Genomic DNA, 21208 nt, shown 5'->3' on the forward strand with positions numbered 1-21208 from the left:
AAAGACACCTTTGTGACTCCATCTTCTTGGTATAAGGTATTATTTTGTATTTTCAGATTGCATATCAAATTGTATGAAAAAATATGGCATCATGGAATTTTCATGTATTGTATACCCCTTTAGATATTTTGAATGTTCCTTGGCATCCAAATCAGTGCCCTCCAGAGTGAACCAAGTATACTCCACAAGTTTATAGAGATCCTATTTATGGCAGTGATTTAGCAGCACAACATCTTTCATTGCTTGAAGACTATATTTCAAGTTTGAATATTGTGCATGAAGATGTTCGAATGAGAATGTTTGAAGGTCCTTGAATTGAGATGCAAAGGATTGGTTCAAATCTTTTGGACAAAAGGGAGATATCGGCTTTTGTAGGTTTTATTCAAACATTCCTCAGGCATTGGGATCCTACCTATAAGAAAGATGAAAAGGATGAGATAATTGAAAGCATTGAAGAGACACCTTGTGGCGCCATTGAAGACCAAGAGCATGAAGATGAAGGAAGTCACATTCTTGAAGAAGATTCCAATGGTGTGAGGGAAACAAAACAACTCCTCTTGAAGACCAAGGTTTGAGAAGCCATAATTCAGAAAATTTTCATGATCAATTCCAGCCATATGCATGCACTGATAATGCAGATTTGGGGTAGCAAGTAAAGTAGTTATTGTGTCATGACCATTCAAATCTTTTAGTCAGGTGTCGAGTATGAATTAGTGCCAAATGCAGACATTTTTTTGCTTTATTTACCATCATATACTCCAGATTTATCTCAGTACTTTGTTCATGATTGTGACATCTAAAATTCTTAATTTTTTCAAGTGTTTTCTACCATAACTAACTTAGAAAATTTCCATATTTGGGATATAAAAAGTGCATAAATTTTTCAGCCCTTATTATGTTCAGAATTTTGTATACTTTCATATAAGGATATCGCTGGGAATTTATTTTTAGGTGCTGGAAGTTACTTTAAAAGTAGATTTTACTTTTTTTGTAAATGACTTCATCTGGGTGCTTCTCCTTGGCATTTATAACCACCCTTATCTTCTCTATCATGGAGTCAATGCCTTCATACACCTCTCCCAAATTAGACATATCTATGTCAAATATGCATAGCAAATCCACAATTGGCTTAGTAAATGCCAAGAGCCACTCCACCCTATCCCACCATTCATCATCAACAACCAACCTTTTCACTACTTGTGCTTTTTCAGTATGGGATTGCCTCCATTGATTTCGAAGGGAACTCCATATCATTGATTGCAATACTTCTTTCACCTACATAACCCTTGTTAAGACTATGATGTGAGAAACAAAACGAGTCTCAACAACTTGAAAGTGCTAATGTTTCAATAAACTAAAAATCATAATTGGTTGAATACCTATTATAATTCACGAATCATGACTTATTTGAGAATCCGATGTACATATTTGAATTTAGAGTTATAGAAATTAGAATTTATGAAATAAACTTTAAAGTTTAGGTACTTTAAGGAGCTCCAACTTCGCAAATTCCCTGTAGATGCCTTGGGACATGTGGTTGTTTATGTTGAAGGCTTGAATTTCTTTTGCCTCTTAACAATTAAGTCGAATCCACTCAATTTTCTTCCCCACCTTGCTCAACACGAGGACCAATTAATGTAAAACACAAGGGGTGTTGAATTTTGTAGCTATGGCCAATCTTCATAATATCTCATCTATATTTGTAATTATGAATTATATTTGTAAAAGGAAAATTTATTTGAAGCATGTTCTTCATGTTTGCAAGAAAAAGGAAAATATTTATTTTGTATTCAAAAGAAAAAATATTATAAGGCTCATCAAGAGTAGGAAAAATGAAATTTTGAATTTGTATTTTACCTCCACAAGTGACCAAGTTGGCCCCTCCAAGATAAATTTGGCTTGCACAAGAGACACATCCCTTCACAGGGACGAATCACTATAAATAGAGCCTATTTGCTCTCCTCCAAGACACACTTCATATCACACTTCCATCTCTATTCAAGTGAAGTAGCAAGGAGTATTTGAAGGATGAAAATAGAAGGAGAAAGATGATTCTCTAGCCCTCACTCTACTAACTAAGGGAGGTCGAGTTCTGGACGATTTCTTGAGGTATGTCTATGTTGAACAATGCGAACGTTTTGTGGCATATTGCGCAAGAATGAGGCACAACATTTGTGGCATCATTCTGTGATATAATGCGAAGGATCCTTGGTTTAATTGCGCAGATCTGAGGTATATATTCGTTGGTATTTCAGCCCCTTTGGAGAACTCGTCTCTAAAGTATATCTCTATGGATAAGTGTGTATGCTGAGGTAAAATTGTAGGACTCATTTCGTCCCTCTTGAAGACCCTATCTTTGTGATATATCTCTTGGATATAGTGTGCATTCAAAGGTTTATCTCAGTTGCATAGTGCAAGTTTTGACGTAGGCTTGGAGGATGTTTTACGACCTTGTTACAGAGCTACTTTGATCATATTTGTGGAGGGTTGACTTGGTCCTTGGTGGTGGTCATCTTGTTGGTTAGTTGACTTTGATGTTTCTCTTGTTGCATTGATTCTCTAAGAAAAAGGTTGGTTGGGTTTTCTCCCTTAGTGGATTTTCCCAGGGTACAATATTGTGTTCTTTGTGTGGCCGTCTCTTTATGATCCTACTGTCTTAATTGTTGATGTGTTTTATGTAATTTGCTTAATGATGAAACCATGGATAAGAATGTGTAAATAAATTAAATCATCAAAAGAAATTATTAGTATAGAAGACTCTTCAAAAATCAACATGGTATCAGAGCTAGATTATGGTGAATGAGTAGCCTTGAAGTCAAATTCATTTGTCTTAGTTCAAGAACACTTTCCAAATGAAGGATAAAATCGTCTACTATTACAGTAGGTCGAAAATCTGAAGGTTCCCTATTTTGAGTTCCACTGTGAATCTGTACTTGAAAGATTGAGTAACCTTAGATCAACCTCTATCCAAATCTTAGGGCATGTTACGAGGTTTGAGTAATCTTAGGAGATTGAACAAACCAATCTTTATTTTCTTTTGCTACATCATTTGACTTGAAGCCGGGAAGCCCCAATCATGGCATATCTCTGTGGCACAGTGTGAATTTTGAGATAGATTTGCTGGATGTTTTCCTGTTCTCTTGGAGACCTTATTGCATGAGATCTATATCTTTAATATTTAGGAAAGGCAATGTACTCAACGTAGAGTTTGATCTAATGTCATATGTGAAAATATGAGTTGCAGAGTTGAAGTATAATCACACTTCAATGATGAATATAAGGAGTGCAATGATGAAGCTTGACACTCGAAGTATGAGTCATGGGATTGCAAACCTCATGAAGTTCAATAAAATTAACAAAGAGATCCTTAAGGAATCTCTTAAGGACAATTTCTTGATATGTAGCATATGAAGAACCTGTGTGAGTATAAAAGGTAATATGCTACAGTGACATGTCTTGCATCTATAACTTGATAACTATGTGAGAGCTGTTCCACACTTTAGTTACCGAACCGACCGAGTCCCCGTAGGGGCATGAGCACAGCAGGTTCAAGATTGGATCCGAGACGATCCATTGCGAGAAAAGATGAAGTGACATACATATATTTCAAAGTTCTGCAAGAAGCAAGATATTGACATCTTGCAAGATGCATCATATATATTGATAATAAGAAAGACTTACCTTGATAAAAGAAGTACAACTCCCAATAAGGAAGACGTTGAGTTCTCAATGCAGGTAGATTTCATATTGCAAAATTTGTGGACATAAAATGGAGTTGTAGAAGTCTAGGGTTTGAAGCTAGACATTTGCAAACCCTAGCAAGCAAAAAGGGTTTGAGTTTATAGTGAATTCAAGTATGATTGTTGTTTGATCGAGTTTAGGGTTTTTGGATAACTGGGGTTTGTAAACTCTAACAGGCTAAAAGGACTTGAATAAGAAAAACTCCAAGGTTTATGAACAAAACCCAAGAGTTGGACATTTCCGTTGGAAATTGAAACCTTGGTCCTTACAAGAAAGGAATGACATCATGATGATGGTGAACCTGATAAAGTTGCTGATGGATGCAAGAGGAATAAAGATCAAGAGGGAGTTGATATCCTCTCAAAATATAAGTATTTCATATCTCTCTTACTTCATTATTACTACTATTGTTGATTTTATTAGTAGTAGTCTCTTGCCCTTGAATTCTTTGCTTGGTTGTCATTTTTCTTCATTGTCCTCCTAGTGAGGACTGCAGGTACATAATAAAGGCTACCAAGGCTTTGGCAGTAGATGGACGAACAAAGAAATTTTGTGACAAAGAGACTTTTGATGATGAGAGATATTGTACCAGATGAGATCTGAACTCAGAAGGAGCGATTTGATCATGATGTCTATAAGGTCTAGCAATAGAAGGTTCTCCCAGTAAGAGGGAGAGGATCATGACAAGAAATTTGTGCCTACTGTGAGGTGCACTTCTATTATCATTGTCTTTGAAAATTGCACTAGGTTGATGTTAGACTACTTTCCTCAATAGTTGAGGAAGAAGTGTACATAAGAGCCCATTGAAGACTTCAGCAAGAGATGATCTCTGAGTACGAGATGATGGATTGTGATTGATAGATGATATACTGAAAGACTACAGTGGTAGAGGGGGCAACCTAAACTACCACAAAAGGATATGTCTCAGTCTGAGAGGAAGCACTCAGTTTGGGTATCTAGAAAGCATTTGTGATCTAGAACAAAATATTTTATGGTTGACCCAAGATGTGTTGCCCAACATGTGTGACAACATGGTACAATTGGTCATGGATGAGAAGTACAACTACATACCTAGTTTGGGCAGAGAGTGCTGAAGACAAAAATAATTTGTTGCTTTAGTTTGGGCTTTGTTATAATTTTCTTGGATAAGCATGAAGCAGTGATTTGTTGCACTACGTATGGTAGAAGTTAAGTATATTGTGGCTGGATTGGCAAGTTGAGAAGTTGTATGAATTTTGAGGCTACCTGTTAGATTATTTTTGATCAGGTGTTGGTGGTGACCATGATGACAGGTCGAAGCATGTATCACTTCATTCAAGACATGGTGCTGAAGGGAGTTGTGAAGCTCCAGTACATCTCCATTGATAAACAAATAACTGATATTCTTACGATGCCTCTTTCTAGAGGGAAGTTTATGTACTTCTGAGACAAACTTGGGCCTGTGGAGATTGCCTCTCTCATTGAGAGGGAGAGCCGATGAGACTTCTTGGACATTCTCCCTATGTCTTCATGACCTTGGTTGGAGAATGGTTCGATATTCTCCCTGTGTCATCATGACCTTGGTTGGAGAATGGTTCGATATTCTCCCTATGTCATCATGACCTTGGTTGGAGAAGCTCTCCTTGTGTCATTATGACCTTGGTTAGAGAATGGTTTGACAGATTAGATAACATCATGGACTAACATTCTTCCTATGTTATGTACTTTGACTTGATTAGGGAGGTTTACTTGTGTCAAGTACATATACCTTGGTTGAAGAATGGTCCGACAGACTAACATTCTTCCTATGTCACTTTGACCTTGGTTAGAGAATGAATTTGCCCTGTGTCACTTTGACCTTGGTTTGAAGAATGGTTCTGCTGGGGATGTTCTCCCTGTGTTAGTTAGACCTTGATTAGAGAATAGTCCTAGAGGGTGCTCGAAACTCTTTCTAGAGTGAGCAAGAGCCTCCCAACATCATGCTTAAATCTCTTTCTAGAGTGATCTTATTTGTCATTGATGAGGCCTCTGGTGTTTCACCTCAAACTATATCTATAATTGTTTGATGGTGAACCATGATTATGTTGACGCTGGTGATTTGGATATTGATGATGGTGCTTATCTTAATCTTGATCTTTCCTTAATCCCTCTATCAGTGAGAGGGAGCATTGATGTGATAGCATGAGGGATGGACATTCTAGAGAGAATGGTCCTTGAGGCCTAGACACTCAAGGAGTGGGAACCTCGTCAGCATCATGGCCTAGAGTGAGGCCTTTGGATTTGGGACACGAGTTTCCCTAGGGTTTGACCATGGGAGATGGCAACCCTAAACTAGTTGGAGTACCATGAGGTGAGGCGCCCACTGGATCATGGTGACCAATGAGTATCATTGGTTAGGAGAGCTAACTTGGGTTGTGGTACATATTGATGATGATGTAGATGTAGGTCAAGGGTGTTTGACCTAGATGATGATGCTATCAATAAGTTGAACGTTTCCTTAAAGAGATCATGCATACAAAGAACATTTGGATAGTCATTATGAATACCTCCCTAACTAAGAGGGAGTGCTGAATTTTGTAGCTATGGTCAATCTTCATAATCAATGTGGAAAAAGTCGAAGTCGGGATTAATTCGGCAAGGGTCCAAAAGTTGAAAAACTCGTCAAAGTCGGGAGTTTTTTGAAAAAGTCGCCAAAAAGTCGGCAAAATTAAAAAAAACACAAAATTATTCATTTTTATTTTATTTTTTTTAACATCTAGAGTATCCACAACATCAAATAAATGCATTTCCACATAAACATGTAAAGAAAGCTAATATATAATATGTATATGAAGTCTAATGCTACATCACATATCAAAATAGTGAATCAACTCCTGAATTTTGGGTCCTGTCTGAGTCTCAACTCTCAAGAGTCAAAATATCAACAAAAAATATAATAAATGTATATCATGAGTCATCTAAAAGTCATCAAGTAATCAGTCACTGAGATCCTCTTCCCCTTTTAATTTTTGTTTCCGCTAATGGTATTAAGAAATAAGTCATGCATTTATTCAGTAGATTGTAATCTGCTTGGGTAATAAGGTGTCAGGTGGTAGGTCCACTGAAAATTAACAGTGAGTATCACAATAGATGTGAAAATTAACGCTTGGTGACTCCAAGCTGCTTATTTTCTGAGAAAACAGTAGATGTCAGATTACTAACCTAGCCTTGGCATCTATTATTCAAAAACTCTTGGAGGCATAGTTGCGGGGGAGCGCCCCCCCCCCCGCTCCCGCTCCCAATCCGCGCTCCGGGCGGGAGCGACTCGGGAGCGCGCTCCCTAAAAAAAATTTCGCTCCCTGCCTTTTCGGGAGCGTTTTGCCTTTTTTGCATTTTTTTTTGTAGTAATGTTCGAAATGCAATTTTTTTTGAAAGAAACAAATAGTTTTTGAGTGGGGCAGCTTAATGATCAAGTCTACGCCCTAGTATTGATATGTTATTCATGGTAATGTTAAATTCTTAAAGTAAAAGTGACATTTTCTTTAATTTTCATTTTCATCCTTTTACTTAAATTTTTAACATTACCATGAAATGACTCAGGATGTTTGAGAGTGGTTTCGTCCTCATTGGATTTCATATGGAGAAAGTAGAATTTTAGATTTCATTCAAAATCCAGCAGACTTATCAATTTTTCAGGATTTCAGGATTGGGGGATTGCAATGTTTCCATTGAATTTTATCATGTATTAGGGTATGGAACTCGTATTTAATCAAGAGTACCAATCCCTCTATGTACCTTGATGTTAGTGACATTGGTTGTCGAACTCCTCTATCATGACCCTTCTAAAAATGTACGCATCACTCAAACAAAATCTTGACTTGACATGCTATGCTTTTTCTATCTTATGTTAATGCTTAGAGGGTGATATTAATGACAAATATCCTTATACAAATACAAAGGTAATGACCAAGATACCTCTGGATATTAATGCTTGGAGGGTGATATTAATGACAAAGATCCTGATTTTGCAACAAGACTAAAAAAATAGACATTTCTTGTGGTGGCAAGAGTCCCAAGCATAAGAAATAGATAATAGATTTACTTCTCTTTTCTAGTTTCTAGTAGCTTTTATAACTATTGACTCTTTCATATTTATTATGATATTTTTTTAAACAATACATGACAATTTAAGTTTGAAGTTGGCAATTATAACTCATTAGTAATGAATTATGAATATGATGCTTCATGAAAGTTGAAAGTTGTTTCATTTCATTTCATTTCATTTTATAACATTTCATTTCATGTTAGATATTATTTGTTGTAATGGTTACACTTGGCTTACAAGTACAACTTTGGTGATCAATGATGATAAATGTTATATATTGAATTTTGAAAGCTTGAAACTTTAAGATTGATGAATCATGAGACTCAATATGTTGTATGTTACTATGTTACTAACTTGCGGATGTGGTTGATGAAGATTATAACTTCTAGATGATTGTTGTTATATGGGTCAATCTATGCTTTTTTATGTTTTTTATATCTAATTCATCATTCTACATGTTTTTGTTGACATGTATGTATCAAAAATAAAAAAATATAAAATATATATATATTTTTAAAAAATCGCTCCGGGATTCGCTCCCAAACCGGGAGCTTCTGAAAATGGTCGCTCGCTCCCGCTCCCGCTCCCGCTCCCAAGTAACATGGCTTGGAGGTAAAATCCACTTCTGATACATAACCTTTGCCCACATTTACAGGGAGTTCACCACTAAAGAAGATTCCCTTTCAAAACGTGCTCTCATTGTAGGAAGGATCTTTGTTGTCACAAGATTTCACAGGTACTTTGTTCCTGTCTGAAAAATGGGTTCTTTTTTGAGGCACTGGTTTTGTTTTTTTTGGACAGGTTGTTGCTATTTGATCTTCATGACCTCCTCTTTGTTGTTTCTTCTAGAAGCATTCAACAACTATAACAATGTTTTTGATGGTGTCGGGTTCTTTCTACAGAAGACTATTGTATGCTTGTCCTTTTGGTACTTTTGTAATCTTTTGAAGGGGCAGTCGCTGTTAGAGTGTGGATCACTAAAAGCCTGGAGGCTTAGCCAATGTATACTTTGCTTTCTAACTAGAAATATGAAGTATAAAGATTTGTTTTTCCTTGGAAAACAAAAACATATCTTAACCTCAAAACTAACAGATTACAAATGAGACTGCTATGCTCGCAAGAAGTATGACAAACAATACAATGCAATAACTTGAAAATGCATGGATGGAAGCTTCAATTTACAGTTTTTTCACCTTTGTGGCCTCTTTATCCACGGCCTGGGAAGGGAGGCAGACTTTTTGGGTCAACTCCCGATTAAATCAGGAGTATAAGGAAAAAATCGGGATTTTTTCCTTTGTGAAAAAGTCGCCAAAAAGTCGGGGGATTAAATCGTTTAGATAAAAAAATCGCGTTTTTAGGATTAAATCGGGATTTTTTCCAGACTTTTTCCACACTGTTCATAATATCTCATTTGTATTTGTAATTATGAATTATATTTGTAAAAAGAAAATTTATTTGAGGCATGTTCTTCATGCTTGCGAGAAAAGGGAAAATGTTTATTTTGTATTCAAAAGAAAAAATATTACAAGGTTCATTAAGAGTGAGAAAACGAAAATTTGAATTTGTATTTTACCTCCACAAGTGACCAAGTCGACCTGCCTGAGAGATACACCCCTTCGCATGGACGAATCATTGTAAATAGAGCCTATTCGCTCTCCTCCACGACACACTTCGGATGACACTTCTATCTCTGTTCAAGTGAAGTAGCAAGGAGTATTTGAAGGATAAAAACAGAGGGAGAAAGATCATTCTATTGCCCTCACTCTAGTGACTAAGCAAGGTCAAGTTTTAGACAATTTCTTGAGGTATATCTTTGTTGAACAGTGCGAAAGTTCTATGGCATATTGTGCAATTTTGAGACACAACATTTGTGGCATCATGTCGTGATATAGTGCGAAGGATCCTTGGTTTAAGTGCATAGATCTTAGGCATATATTCTGTGGTATTTCGGCACCTTTGGAGACCTCATCTCTAAGGTATATCTCTGTGCATAAGTGCGTATGCTGAGGCAGAATTGGAGGACTCTTTTCGTCCCTCTTGAAGACCCTATCTCTGTGATATATCTCTTGGATATAGTGTGCATTCAAAGTCTAAGCTTAGTGGCATGGTGCAAGTTCTGAGGCAGGCTTGGAGGACGTTTCGTGACCTTGTTACAGAGCTACTTTGACAAGATTTGTGGAGGGTTGGCTTGGTCCTTGGTGATCAGTCATGTTGCTGGTTAGTTGACTTTGATGTATTTCTTGTTGCATTGATTCTCTAAGGAAAAAGTTGGATGGGTTTTATGGTTTTACCCCTCAATGGGTTTTCCCAAGGTAAAATATTGTGTTCTTTGTGTGGTTGTCTCTTTATGATCCTACTGTCTTAATTGTTGATGTCTTCTATGTAATTTTCTTGATGAAATCATGGATAAGAATGTATAAATGGATTAAATCATCCAAATAAATTATCAGTATAGAAGAATCTTCAAAAATCAACAAGGGGTCCAATTACCTGGACAACATTTTTTGGCCCCACCAATTCAATTGATTCAAAAAAGATGTTAGCAATGAATTGAGAATCTTTCAATTGCCTCTCACAATCCATTGCCTTCAAAACATTGCCCCCTTTGGGCTTTGACCAATCACATTGATCAAAGGCCTATTCCTTTGATTTTTCCATCCATCAGAAATGGACACCCCTGAAATGTGCCATGAATTACAGAAGGGGTTTAATTTTGCCTCCAAATCTAACTTCTTAGCAGTCAACAATGTAGTGTGAACCTTATCATATCTAGTGGTCTTGTACCCTTTTGGGGCTTCATTCATTGCTTTGGTCATCTTTGCCCTGTAAGGAGATCACACAAGGTTAAAGGGAAGGCCATTCACATAAATGCATTGACCTATGGCTGCATCTACCTTCTCTCGAGCATCATTATTAAAACTTTTTTCAAGCGGGTTCCCAAATTAGATCACTTTGAACCAGCGATGCGAATTCCACAAGAGGGAAGTGGAGGCTTTGATGAAAATGCTCCCAACCTTGTTGTTTGTTTGAATTGAAAATTTGCCTCATCTTGTTTTTTCTGATATTTTGCATTTTTTCCTTGCTTAAACCTTTTCCTCTGCTTTAGGTGGGCCAATGCATATTTAAATCTCATTGTTTCTTAATGCAAGTAAATGTCCTTTAACCAAGGTGTATGATCCCTTAAACTCCTTTTAAGAATAACTGCAAACCTTTGTTGCACGAAACACTGAAACGTTTCGGAGTTTCCGAAACGGGTACGTTTAGAAACGTCACCTACAAAAAATGGAAACGTCAGTCGAAACGTCATATATATATATATATATATATATATATATATATATAAGTGAATAACACATTATCTTTGCAAGAAAAAATGGAATAAGACTCGGATGACAATTTAAAAGGAAAAACAAGACTATATTAAATCTCATAGATGATTACATGATGGTCGAGTTTCGTCCAAGTTTTAGAGTTTTGGGTACGGGGATGGCTCGAAACACCAGGTTCCTAGAAGTTTTGTGCAACATAGCTGCAAACCCATACCAATGACCTCCCTCCTTGGATCTTCCCTACAACTGTTACATATTTTCAAAGTGGTGATTTTGGATCAACTTTAGGGGCTGATTCAATTTCTTGTTCCTCATTGCGAATGGATGAACTTGAAGATGCCATGAATGGGATGTTTCCAGTAACTTGGCAGCGGATGGAATGTATCATGGCAAGAACACCTCCAACAATATAAAGAGATGGAAATTTAACATCCATTGATGTTCAATGAATAAATTATAGGTCATATTCAATCCCCACTTCATTCCCAAGTCTAGCAGCAACATTAAGCATTCACTAAAGGAAGTCAGGCATAACCAAATAATATCAGAGAAGATAAGATCAGATAATTGTATTAATGTCCAATGAATGACCACAAAAGTAGGTCAGCATTCAACAAAAGTACAATGTGGGAATGCAAAAGAATCTCATAGAACAAAAGCAACAAGAAAGGAACTGGGAAAATACAAGAAGCAGCCTAAATGCTCAAGTACAAGATAAAGTAATGAGCTGAGAGCAAAGCCCCAACCCATATCCAAATGATATCTCCTAGGGAATGACCTTGGCTAATGGAAATTGGCTGTATGAAAAGGGTTTCATCCATGAAGGAAACCTGATCCAAAGGATAATGCAAGAGTTCCCAGAATCAAGAAAAGGATGCTATGCAGAAAAGTAGGATGAAGCAATAAAATACCAGATTTAAAAGTCCTGTGTCTTTTCTTGCAAATCTAGAGGTTGCAGACTGTCCAAGGGTCTCAAATCACATCTGGGTTATACTATCCCAAGTAGTTTATCTACACACTCGTGTCAATCTAGCATTTAAGCTTTTGTCCTCCCTCCAGCCCGGGCAAACACAACCAAATTTTATAAGCTCAGCTAATATGTAAGCCTCTAGTTAGGACCCCCTTTTGTAAGGATAGAAAAGTAGATGATATGAAGCTATATCTGGCCTCCAATAGCTAATGATAAATGACATCATGCTGCAGGGGCTCAGATTTTGAAATATATGTAAATGGTTTTAGCCTATAATTATTCAAATGAACCATTGTTGATAGAGAACCATGAGGATGGCAGAATTGTGACACAGGACAACAGAATTATACCATTCAATGTGAGAAGAGTTATGTCATTCAACAATGATCCTTAGTATATTGTCTTAACCATGAGATTCTGAGAACAGTAATGCGTTTAGAGTGTGACATTAGATCATGCGAATAGTGATTGGATCGACATACTTGGAGCATTCCACAGTTACAATTATATCAGGTAAGCGATGATTAACATCATGCCTCAATAGCACTTAGGAGACACCAGCATCGAGGCACCTCTTACCTCTTCCCTGACTATAACATCGAGTCCAATCCAAGCTGAATCTTGAGACAGCCTCTTCCAACTCCAAGCAGCAATGACCTCCTCTAACTTCAAGCTGGGAAATGAATTATGACGGCCTCCTCCAACAACGAAATGGCATGAAAATAGGGTTTATGGGGTGATTTAGGTTAAGAGGGGGGTAGGCGGCAGGCCCCTCAACTCGGTGACTTTTCTCCACACAAAAACGACCAAAATCTCAGATCAGTTCCCAGTTTTGATGTTTTATGGGTGGATCTGTTTCTGTAAATCCAGAAAATGATCACGATTTTCAGTGATACCTTTCCGGATTTTCGGAAATGAATCCAAAAAAAATAAAAAATGTCCAAAACGTTTTGGACTGGGATCCTCCGTTTCTCAAAAAGTGAAATGGCTTGGAAACGTTTTAGTGGCATTTCACCAGCGAATCGTGCAAGTTTCAGTTTCCAAAATGCTGAATGGCGTTTTTTGGGGTTGGGAGGGATGTTTCCTGTAACTTAGAGTGCGAGTGGATTGGGGTGAATCTAGGAGGCCGAGGAGGAGATTGCAGGGCGAAGTTGCTGAAGGGAGATTGGTTTTTTTTGGAGGCTCAGTTGCTAGAGGGCCTAGTTTTCCTGAGTGTGCATCAGTGACACACAAGGAGGGTGGCTGTCAAGTTTCTGGCTGAGTATTTGGGTCGAGTACTCCAGGCTGATTTTATATGGAGGCTGATTTCCTAGAGGCTGAATTCCTTGGGCTGAATTTATTTTGAGGGAATTGTTACAGGTTCTGGTTTGATATTCTTCCTTGTATCTCTGTGGGTCAGAAAAAAAAACCCATATTTTCCAGATAAATAAATGATGCAGAATTGTTGTGGGTGATTTTATTTTGCAATATGTGATTAATCTCTCTGGTTTATTTCCGCTGCATATATTTAATTCTAGAAGTTAAAAATACCAGTGATTTTATTTTTTGGTGATTTAGTATTTATTTGGGTAAATAAATAAATTGCTGGGGATAAAATAAGTTGCTGTGAGAAAATAAATCTGGCCAGTATTAGAAATTTAACACTGTTCCCAAGGACTTTTGGAAAATGCTTCGGCAAATTTGACTGGGTCTCCAAAACAGTCATTTGCTGCTGAAAATGATCAAGTTGCTAAAATAGAAACTGTTAAAAATATATCTCTGGAAGCTTGAACTGTAAAGTTACTAAAAATATATTGCACATGTGATGCCCTCATGGAACAGTGTTCTCTGGATAATCTCCAAACACTCATACATTGCAACTCTATAACATGCTTGGGATAGGATAGAGCTCTGCAACAATCTACCCATATGGCTACGGTGCTCATGAATGGTTGGTGCTGAATGGTGAACTCTGTAATATTGAGCTCACCCCATATAATATCCACAAATATATGCTGGAACACAACACCAAAGTTTGTGTAGGAAAATCTGCTGTTGACAAGAGCACCCCTCAAACGAGTTTGTGGCAATTGTGATGAAATAATAATCAAGTTTGAATCTTTGGAGATGGGTGATAAAAACTTTCCCTATTGTGGGACTTGATGTAGGTTTGCTTCAGTCATACCGCTATCTGCTTGAGTTTGTAGGAATTCATTGAAGAATTTATATATGTTTAACTTGTCACTAGAATTTGAGGCAATGATTTTTGATATGGAACATAATACTGATATTCTTCTTCAAACCCCATAGGCCTGAACAATGGACTGGCTTATTTCAACGTCTGCAATTATATGAAAGTCACTCATCATTGTCAAATTCAAAGATGGCTACAGAAATGTTTGCACAATTGACTGGATGTATCCAACGGGGTCTAAGTCAAGAATTTCGGCCCAATCAACACCGTGCAATCAAAGCACTTATGGATGCAGGATCTAGTATCTCTTTATTTGAACATAATCATGGAGTAGGGCGTGCTGCCTCATGGCTTCCCTTTGATTTGTTTATGGAAGATGCAATGGAAGGAAAACAACTCCTGACCACATCTGCTATTGAGACGCTGGCTGGTATGTGCAAGTTTAAACAGGATGATCCTTAAATGTTTATCGGGCATGTCTGAAACTTGTTACTTTGATTTATTTCAGTTGACTTTCTGAGGTTTATATAAAATCAGAGCAACACAAATTTTTTGATGCTCTAAATTAAGCCAGGAATGTGGTCTCTAATGTCTTTTGATATGTTGTGCTGACTTGGGCAACTGGTGCACAGAATTGGTGAAATCTCTGCAGGCTGTAAATGGTGCCAGTTGGCAGGAAACTTTCTTAGGTCTCTGGATTGCATCCCTTCGGCTTGTTCAAAGGGTAGAGATATATACTCCACAGCTATCAGCCATATTTTTTGTAACAAATATTAGTTTATTGGAATACCTGAAATAGTTAGTCCATTGTAATTGAAAGGGAGATGTAAGTGTAATAATTTATTGCTTTGAAATTGCATTCTGTAAAACCATATGTAATTTTGGTCATATTCTATAAGCAGGAACGGGATCCCCTTGAGGGTCCTGTACCCCACCTTGATGCACGGCTGTCCATATTGCTTTCTATTACACCATTAGTGGTTATGAAGATTATTGAGGAAGAAGAGAGATCTCTTCAAACTGCGGGGAGTAATGCAGCAGGCGATTTTGTGAGCACAAATGAGCGTGATAGAGAGAGGAAAGGATTATGTACTAGGCGAGCAGCCTTAGTATCAAGCCTTAAAATTTTGGGACAGTTTGAGAGTCTGTTGACACCCCCTCAATCTGCAGTTTCTGCAGCTAATCAGGCTGCTGCCAAAGCAGCAAACTTTGTTTCTAGCCTCAATGGTGGGATTGTAAGATATGATGGTATGAGCAGCAATGATAGTTCGAGCAGAACAGGTGATCTTACTTGGATATTCTTATTTCTTCCATGTTTTTTTAAACTAGTGATGTGTTCGGTTATGTACAATTCATATTTTTGCTTTAGTGTTATTGTTGAATTTACAATATAGACTTCTGTTTGGTTTTATAGGTTATTAAGTGTTTTGCTCACTATATCTTACCATATCTGATGTGCTCAATTTATAGACACCCAGGTAACAAATTTTGAAAATGATTGATAACTTTCATCTTAATTTCAGGTGGAAACATGTGGCACCTGATTGTTGAGGCATGCATTGCTAGAAGATTGATTGATTCATCAGCATATTTTTGGCCAGGCTATGCAGGAGAACTAGTAAATCCATTACCACAGTCAACACCAGTCCAGGTATCTCCTTGGGCTGCATTTATGGAAGGAGCCGCACTCTCTGTTTCACTTAGAAATGCTCTTATTGCAACACCTGCTTCAAGGTATTTTCAAGTCTTTTGGTGCAAACTTTATTTTTGGCAGGCATATAAACTTCGGGAGTCTAAAATCTGAATTCCAATACAATAACTTAGTAGTGCTAAATGATGCAGATAATCTGGTTTCATGTTTGTACGTTAAGGTTTTTGCTTGGAATCTTCAGTTTTTTCAGAGAATGTCACTGAACTCTTCACTGCTTTGATGGAAGTTTAGCAGAGCTTGAGAAAGTTTATCAAATTGTGATCAATGGACCAGAGGAGGAAAGAACTGCTGCTGCCAGGATTTTGTGTGGTGCATCTCTTACCTGTGGATGGAATGTTCAGGTGAACAAAGAATTACGAAAACTTGAAATAATAGACTAATATAGTCATTATTTCAATATTAAGACATTGGAACCTTGATTCCCTGGCCATTCACTATAGCATAGATGACATAATATAAATAATTCAAAGATATGTGTCTGTGTACAAGATTGAGAAATCTATGTCAGATTGCCAATCTCCTGAAAATGATCTTTAGTGTTTGAATTTGAAAAAGTTCTGAGAAAAAGTCTCTCTATGTTTAAAAATGTTCTTGTTAAATTTCTCATCATTCAGCATTCCTCACAGGAACATGCAGTACGCTTGGTATTAAAATTGCTTTCACCTCCTGCTCCTCCAGACTGTCGTGGGTCTGTGAGTCATTTGGTAGCTAATGCACCATTATTATATGCTGTTCTCCTAGCGGTCACCTCTGCTGATATTGTTCATGTTTTTTCTTTGTATGGTATGGTATGTTTATTTCACTTGAATTCATTCCAATTATCTTTGGCTTATCATATTTCTGTTATGCATGTTTAATCTAATTTGCCGATTTAAAGTTGGACAGTCCTTGTTTCATCTGCTTCTTCAGCCTAATTTTATAGTTTCCCATCAAATCTACTTGGCAGTTTCCTGAAGTTGCAGTTGCATTGATGCCTATCTGTGAGGTTTTTGGATCCATCTCTCCAACAGTTCCACAGACATCAAATACAGGAGAGGATATTTCAGTTTACATGGTATTTTCATGTGCTTTTCTTCTGCTGTTAAAATTGTGGAAATTTTATCGACCTCCTCATGAGCATTGCATGTTAGGAAAGGGAGCTCCTGTTGGTTCAGAACTTACTCTTGAATACCTTCTTCTGTTGCGTAATAATCGTCTGGCTTCATCTTTTAATACACCTGCCGAAAATAGTGCCAAGGAAAATGAACAGTATCTGGGTGAAAGGTCATCTGTTTTAGGCTCCAGTTTAACTCAACCATTGATTCCAGTGAAAGGCCAAAGTCCTGGAGCACTTTCATCAATTGCCCAACCAGTGTTTATTGACTCATTTCCAAAATTTAATGCTTGGTACCGCCAACACAAAGCTTGCATAGCATCAACTCTTTCGGGCATTGTTCGTTGTAATCCTCTGCATCAAATTGCAGATAGACTTCTAAATATGATGTATCGGAAATTTAGTAAGGGGGGCACTGTGTCTTCGACAACTGGGACATCTGCCAGCAGCACTTTAAGCAACTCTTCAGGAAGTGTAGGAGAGGAGGCATCTCTAAGACCTATGCTACCTGCATGGGATCTTTTGGGAGCTATCCCATTTGTGGTGGATGCTGTATTGACTGCTTGTGCACATGGACGACTTTCACCTCGAGACCTTACAACAGGTTGGTAATGAGCAATTCATTTATGATTTAAAAATGCTTCACATAAATCTTTCTACCCCTATTTTCTGAATATTGGGGAGTCAAAATGATTAATTATTAGATTTTGGTTCCTGTTATTACTCTTTTTTCTACATCCCAGTATGGGGGAGATGTTGTCGCGTAATATTACATGATAAAAAAAAATGAATAAGAACAAAAAAATAAATAATGACATATGTATATGACAACATCTAAAAGAAGTAAACTAGCATAGGTCCATCTTAAATCCAGATCTATCAAGCACCAAGAGGGATCAAATTTCTCAAGTTATAACTTCTTTCTCATTAAATATGAAGGAACTAATAACATGGAATGAGATGATTAAAAAAATTACACTTCAAGAAATTTGATCGCTCTCAGTGCTTGATACATATAGGTTTAAGATGGATCTACACTGATTTATTACTAATTAGGAAGTGTCTTCCACTTTCAAGCAAATAGACATGTAATTTTATATCTTTGTCGAGCTAGAGATTGGAGTTCTATTTTTTTGCCACTTTTTTAACGGTCAACTTGCTTCTGTTGATGTTTGGTTTTGGCCTTTTTAAATTTTTGGAAGCATCTTCCTGAGGATGCTGTTACCCACCACTTCTCTAGGGAATATAGTTTTAAGCCTCAAGCTAGGCAGGAGAAAACAAGAAATGTCCTCGAGAACTTAAGCATGTACTTGTACATGCCTTGAAAGTCCACATTGCTAAGATTAGGTAAATAAAAATAATTTCTTTCATCTCTGTTGTATCTCATGTAATACAAGGAAGGACATTCAATGCTACTTGTGGTAGGGATTCCACAGCGGAGCTATCCTTCTGGTGCACCTTAAATTACAATTTAACTTCAATATGTTTCAGCATTTTGAGATTAGATTTTGGATTTTGGATTTTCAATCTTGATCAGTTGGCTTAGGCACTTAGTAAGAAGAGAGGTGGTCCTTTATTTTATTTATTGGCCAAGACATAAGGTAGAGTGCTACTGTAAGGATTAGTTGGCATTAGTTAAAATTGATGAAAAAGTGTTCACTGAACTTGTTGAATTTCCCAATCAAGATTTTCTCTTAATTCCAGGCCTATGGTGTAGGTATTTGGATTATTGTGCTATAAGTTTTCTTCCTAGATGGCCTAAAAAGCCTCTGCTTCGTTGATTATTCTCGTTCCATGGGTTAAATTGCTGTTATGCCGAAGCTCCGAAGTTGTTGAATGTGATGACTGAGACTGTAGAGCACTTTTGCATTTAAGATGTCATCATCTGGACTCGAGTTCCATACCCATCCTTCAGTTATGTTGGAACATGTTTCTGCTTTGTGCATTGATATGTGTTTCTAGTTTTTCTGTTGGGATCAAACACACCTTTTGGACTTTGGCATATGCCTTGTGAATGCTAAACTGGAATGCGACATGCCCTTCATTGACTGTAGTATTCTGCTTTTCCATCAAGGAACCTCTATGTATGAAAGGAGACATCAAATCTTTTACATGTTATGATAACATTGTCATCCAACTTGTGTTCATAGGTTTGTCAATGGTAATCAACAATAAATGTGAACTCATTTTCTTTTGCATTTTCACTGCATATAAAAATGAATGTAAGATGAAAGATGATGTTGCACGACAAAAAATTATGAAGGGAATAGGCCTTTTGCAAAGCACTAAAAGACATTGTTGATACATTTGATTGTGCAGGACTCAGAGACCTTGTGGATTTTCTTCCCGCTTCCCTTGCAATCATTGTCAGCTACTTCACTGCAGAAGTCACTCGTGGTGTTTGGAAACCTGCATCAATGAATGGAACGGACTGGCCAAGTCCTGCAGCAAATCTTCACAATATTGAAAATCAGATAAAAGAGGTCCTGGCTGCTACTGGTGTTCATATACCAAGTCTCACAGGTATGCCATTTCCATTTTTGACTTTGTGAGATCATTACCTTTAACTGTGTTTTGGTTGTATGAAGTTATAAACTATAGCCTGGTTTAGTCTGTTATAAATTGTGTTTTGAATTTTCCTGAATGGCATTTTTCAGTAGGTGGAAATGCACCAGCAACTCTTCCTTTACCTTTAGCAGCACTAGTGAGCCTCACAATAACATTCAAGCTGGACAAATCAGCAGAGTATCTTCATGGCGTTGCTGGACCAGCATTGGAAAGTACTGCAGGTGGAAGTCCATGGCCCAGTACACCCATTGTTGCAGCACTTTGGGCTCAAAAAGTACGCAGGTGGCATGATTATATTGTCTTTTTTAGCTCACGCACTGTGTTCAAGCAAGATAGACATGCTGTTGTTCAGCTTCTGAAGAGTTGTTTTGCCGCTGCTCTTGGTTCTTCAAACTCTTTGATGTCAAAGCTGACAGTTCATGGTGGGGTGGGAGCACTACTTGGTCATGGTTTCCGTTCACATTTGGCTCCTGGTGGTATGTCGCCTGTGGCGCCAGGCTTCCTTTACCTGCGCACTTACAGAGCAATCTATGACATAATGTTTTTACCTGAAGAAATTCTATCTCTTGTGGTTGGAGTGGCAAGAGACTTGTCTACCATGGAAACAGATGAACATTGTGGTCAAACAGGGAAATCTGCACATCGTTTGAAATCTCGTCAATTGTCACTGGCAGTTGTCATGGCTAAAGTTAAACAGGCATCTACTTTGGGAGCATCCTTACTGTGTGTCACAGGTGGATCAGGGTTGGTTCAAATCCTATATCAAGAAACTTTACCAACTTGGTTTCTATCTGGAAGTGGAACCAAGCCCAAAAGTGAGAGGACTGTTTCTATTCTTGAAGGCTATGCAATAGCACATTTTTCCATTCTTTGTGGAGCTTGTGCTTGGGGCATGAATGCCTCGTCTCTTTCTAAGAAACGAGCACAAATGATTAATTATCATATGGGGTTTCTGGCAAGTGCATTACAGCAAAAGTTTTCTCTTGGATGTGAACATGCGACATGGAAAGCATATGTAATAGGCTTTCTCTCAATGATGATTACTTGTGCCCCCAACTGGATTTCTGATGTTAATTTAGAGACTCTGAGAAAACTGGCGATAGGTTTGAGATGGTGGCATGAGCCTGAACTTGCTCTCGCTCTACTTGAGAGGGGAGGTTGTAGAGCCATGAGTGCAGCTGCTGAACTTGTGATGAGTTAGTATACCAAACACATGTTCGAGTCAGCTATTCTGTTACGTGCACGTATAAATTATGTTCTAATATGTATTCATGTACTCCTTGGTGTTCTGCGCTTCTCTAATTTCAAAATATTTATCTTGAAACGCAATCAATGGAATTTAATCATAGGTTCCATGATCAATCATAGAACACAAGTAAACGAGAGAAAGACACACAACATATTCAATAATTGGTGAGCGGTGTTAATTCTAAATGTTTTTCCCTCAGTTTACACACATATTCATCATTTAGACATGACCTTTTATAAAGGGCAGACTTTTCCTAATGATTTTTTATTTGGGAAACTATTCATTATATAAGTCGGATTTATACATAACCT

At 37.5% G+C, this 21208-nt stretch overlaps 1 protein-coding gene across 2 annotated transcripts in view; it reads left to right on the forward strand.

Moving 5' to 3' along the window:
- The window catches only part of LOC149264367 (mediator of RNA polymerase II transcription subunit 33A-like), a 100490-nt gene extending 79553 nt beyond the window's left edge, over positions 1-20937 (forward strand). The window contains exons 4-12 of one of the 2 annotated variants that reach the window (XM_089428014.1): positions 14393-14706; positions 14909-15000; positions 15179-15557; positions 15800-16010; positions 16214-16328; positions 16614-16775; positions 16934-17684; positions 19400-19603; positions 19741-20937. In XM_089428014.1, the coding sequence (XP_089284140.1) occupies positions 14393-14706; positions 14909-15000; positions 15179-15557; positions 15800-16010; positions 16214-16328; positions 16614-16775; positions 16934-17684; positions 19400-19603; positions 19741-20849 (3337 nt within the window). In that variant the 3' untranslated portion in view covers positions 20850-20937. Of the gene's footprint in view, positions 1-14392; positions 14707-14908; positions 15001-15178; positions 15558-15799; positions 16011-16213; positions 16329-16613; positions 16776-16933; positions 17685-19399; positions 19604-19737 lie in introns of both variants that reach the window. The other variant, XM_089428010.1, reaches the window with a different exon arrangement.
- Positions 20938-21208: the final 271 nt, after the last annotated feature.

This window comes from Pinus tabuliformis, chromosome 6 (assembly GCF_031772625.1).
Source record: "Pinus tabuliformis cultivar Carrire ecotype Pingquan chromosome 6, CPIR1, whole genome shotgun sequence".
Lineage (NCBI taxonomy): Eukaryota > Viridiplantae > Streptophyta > Pinopsida > Pinales > Pinaceae > Pinus > Pinus tabuliformis.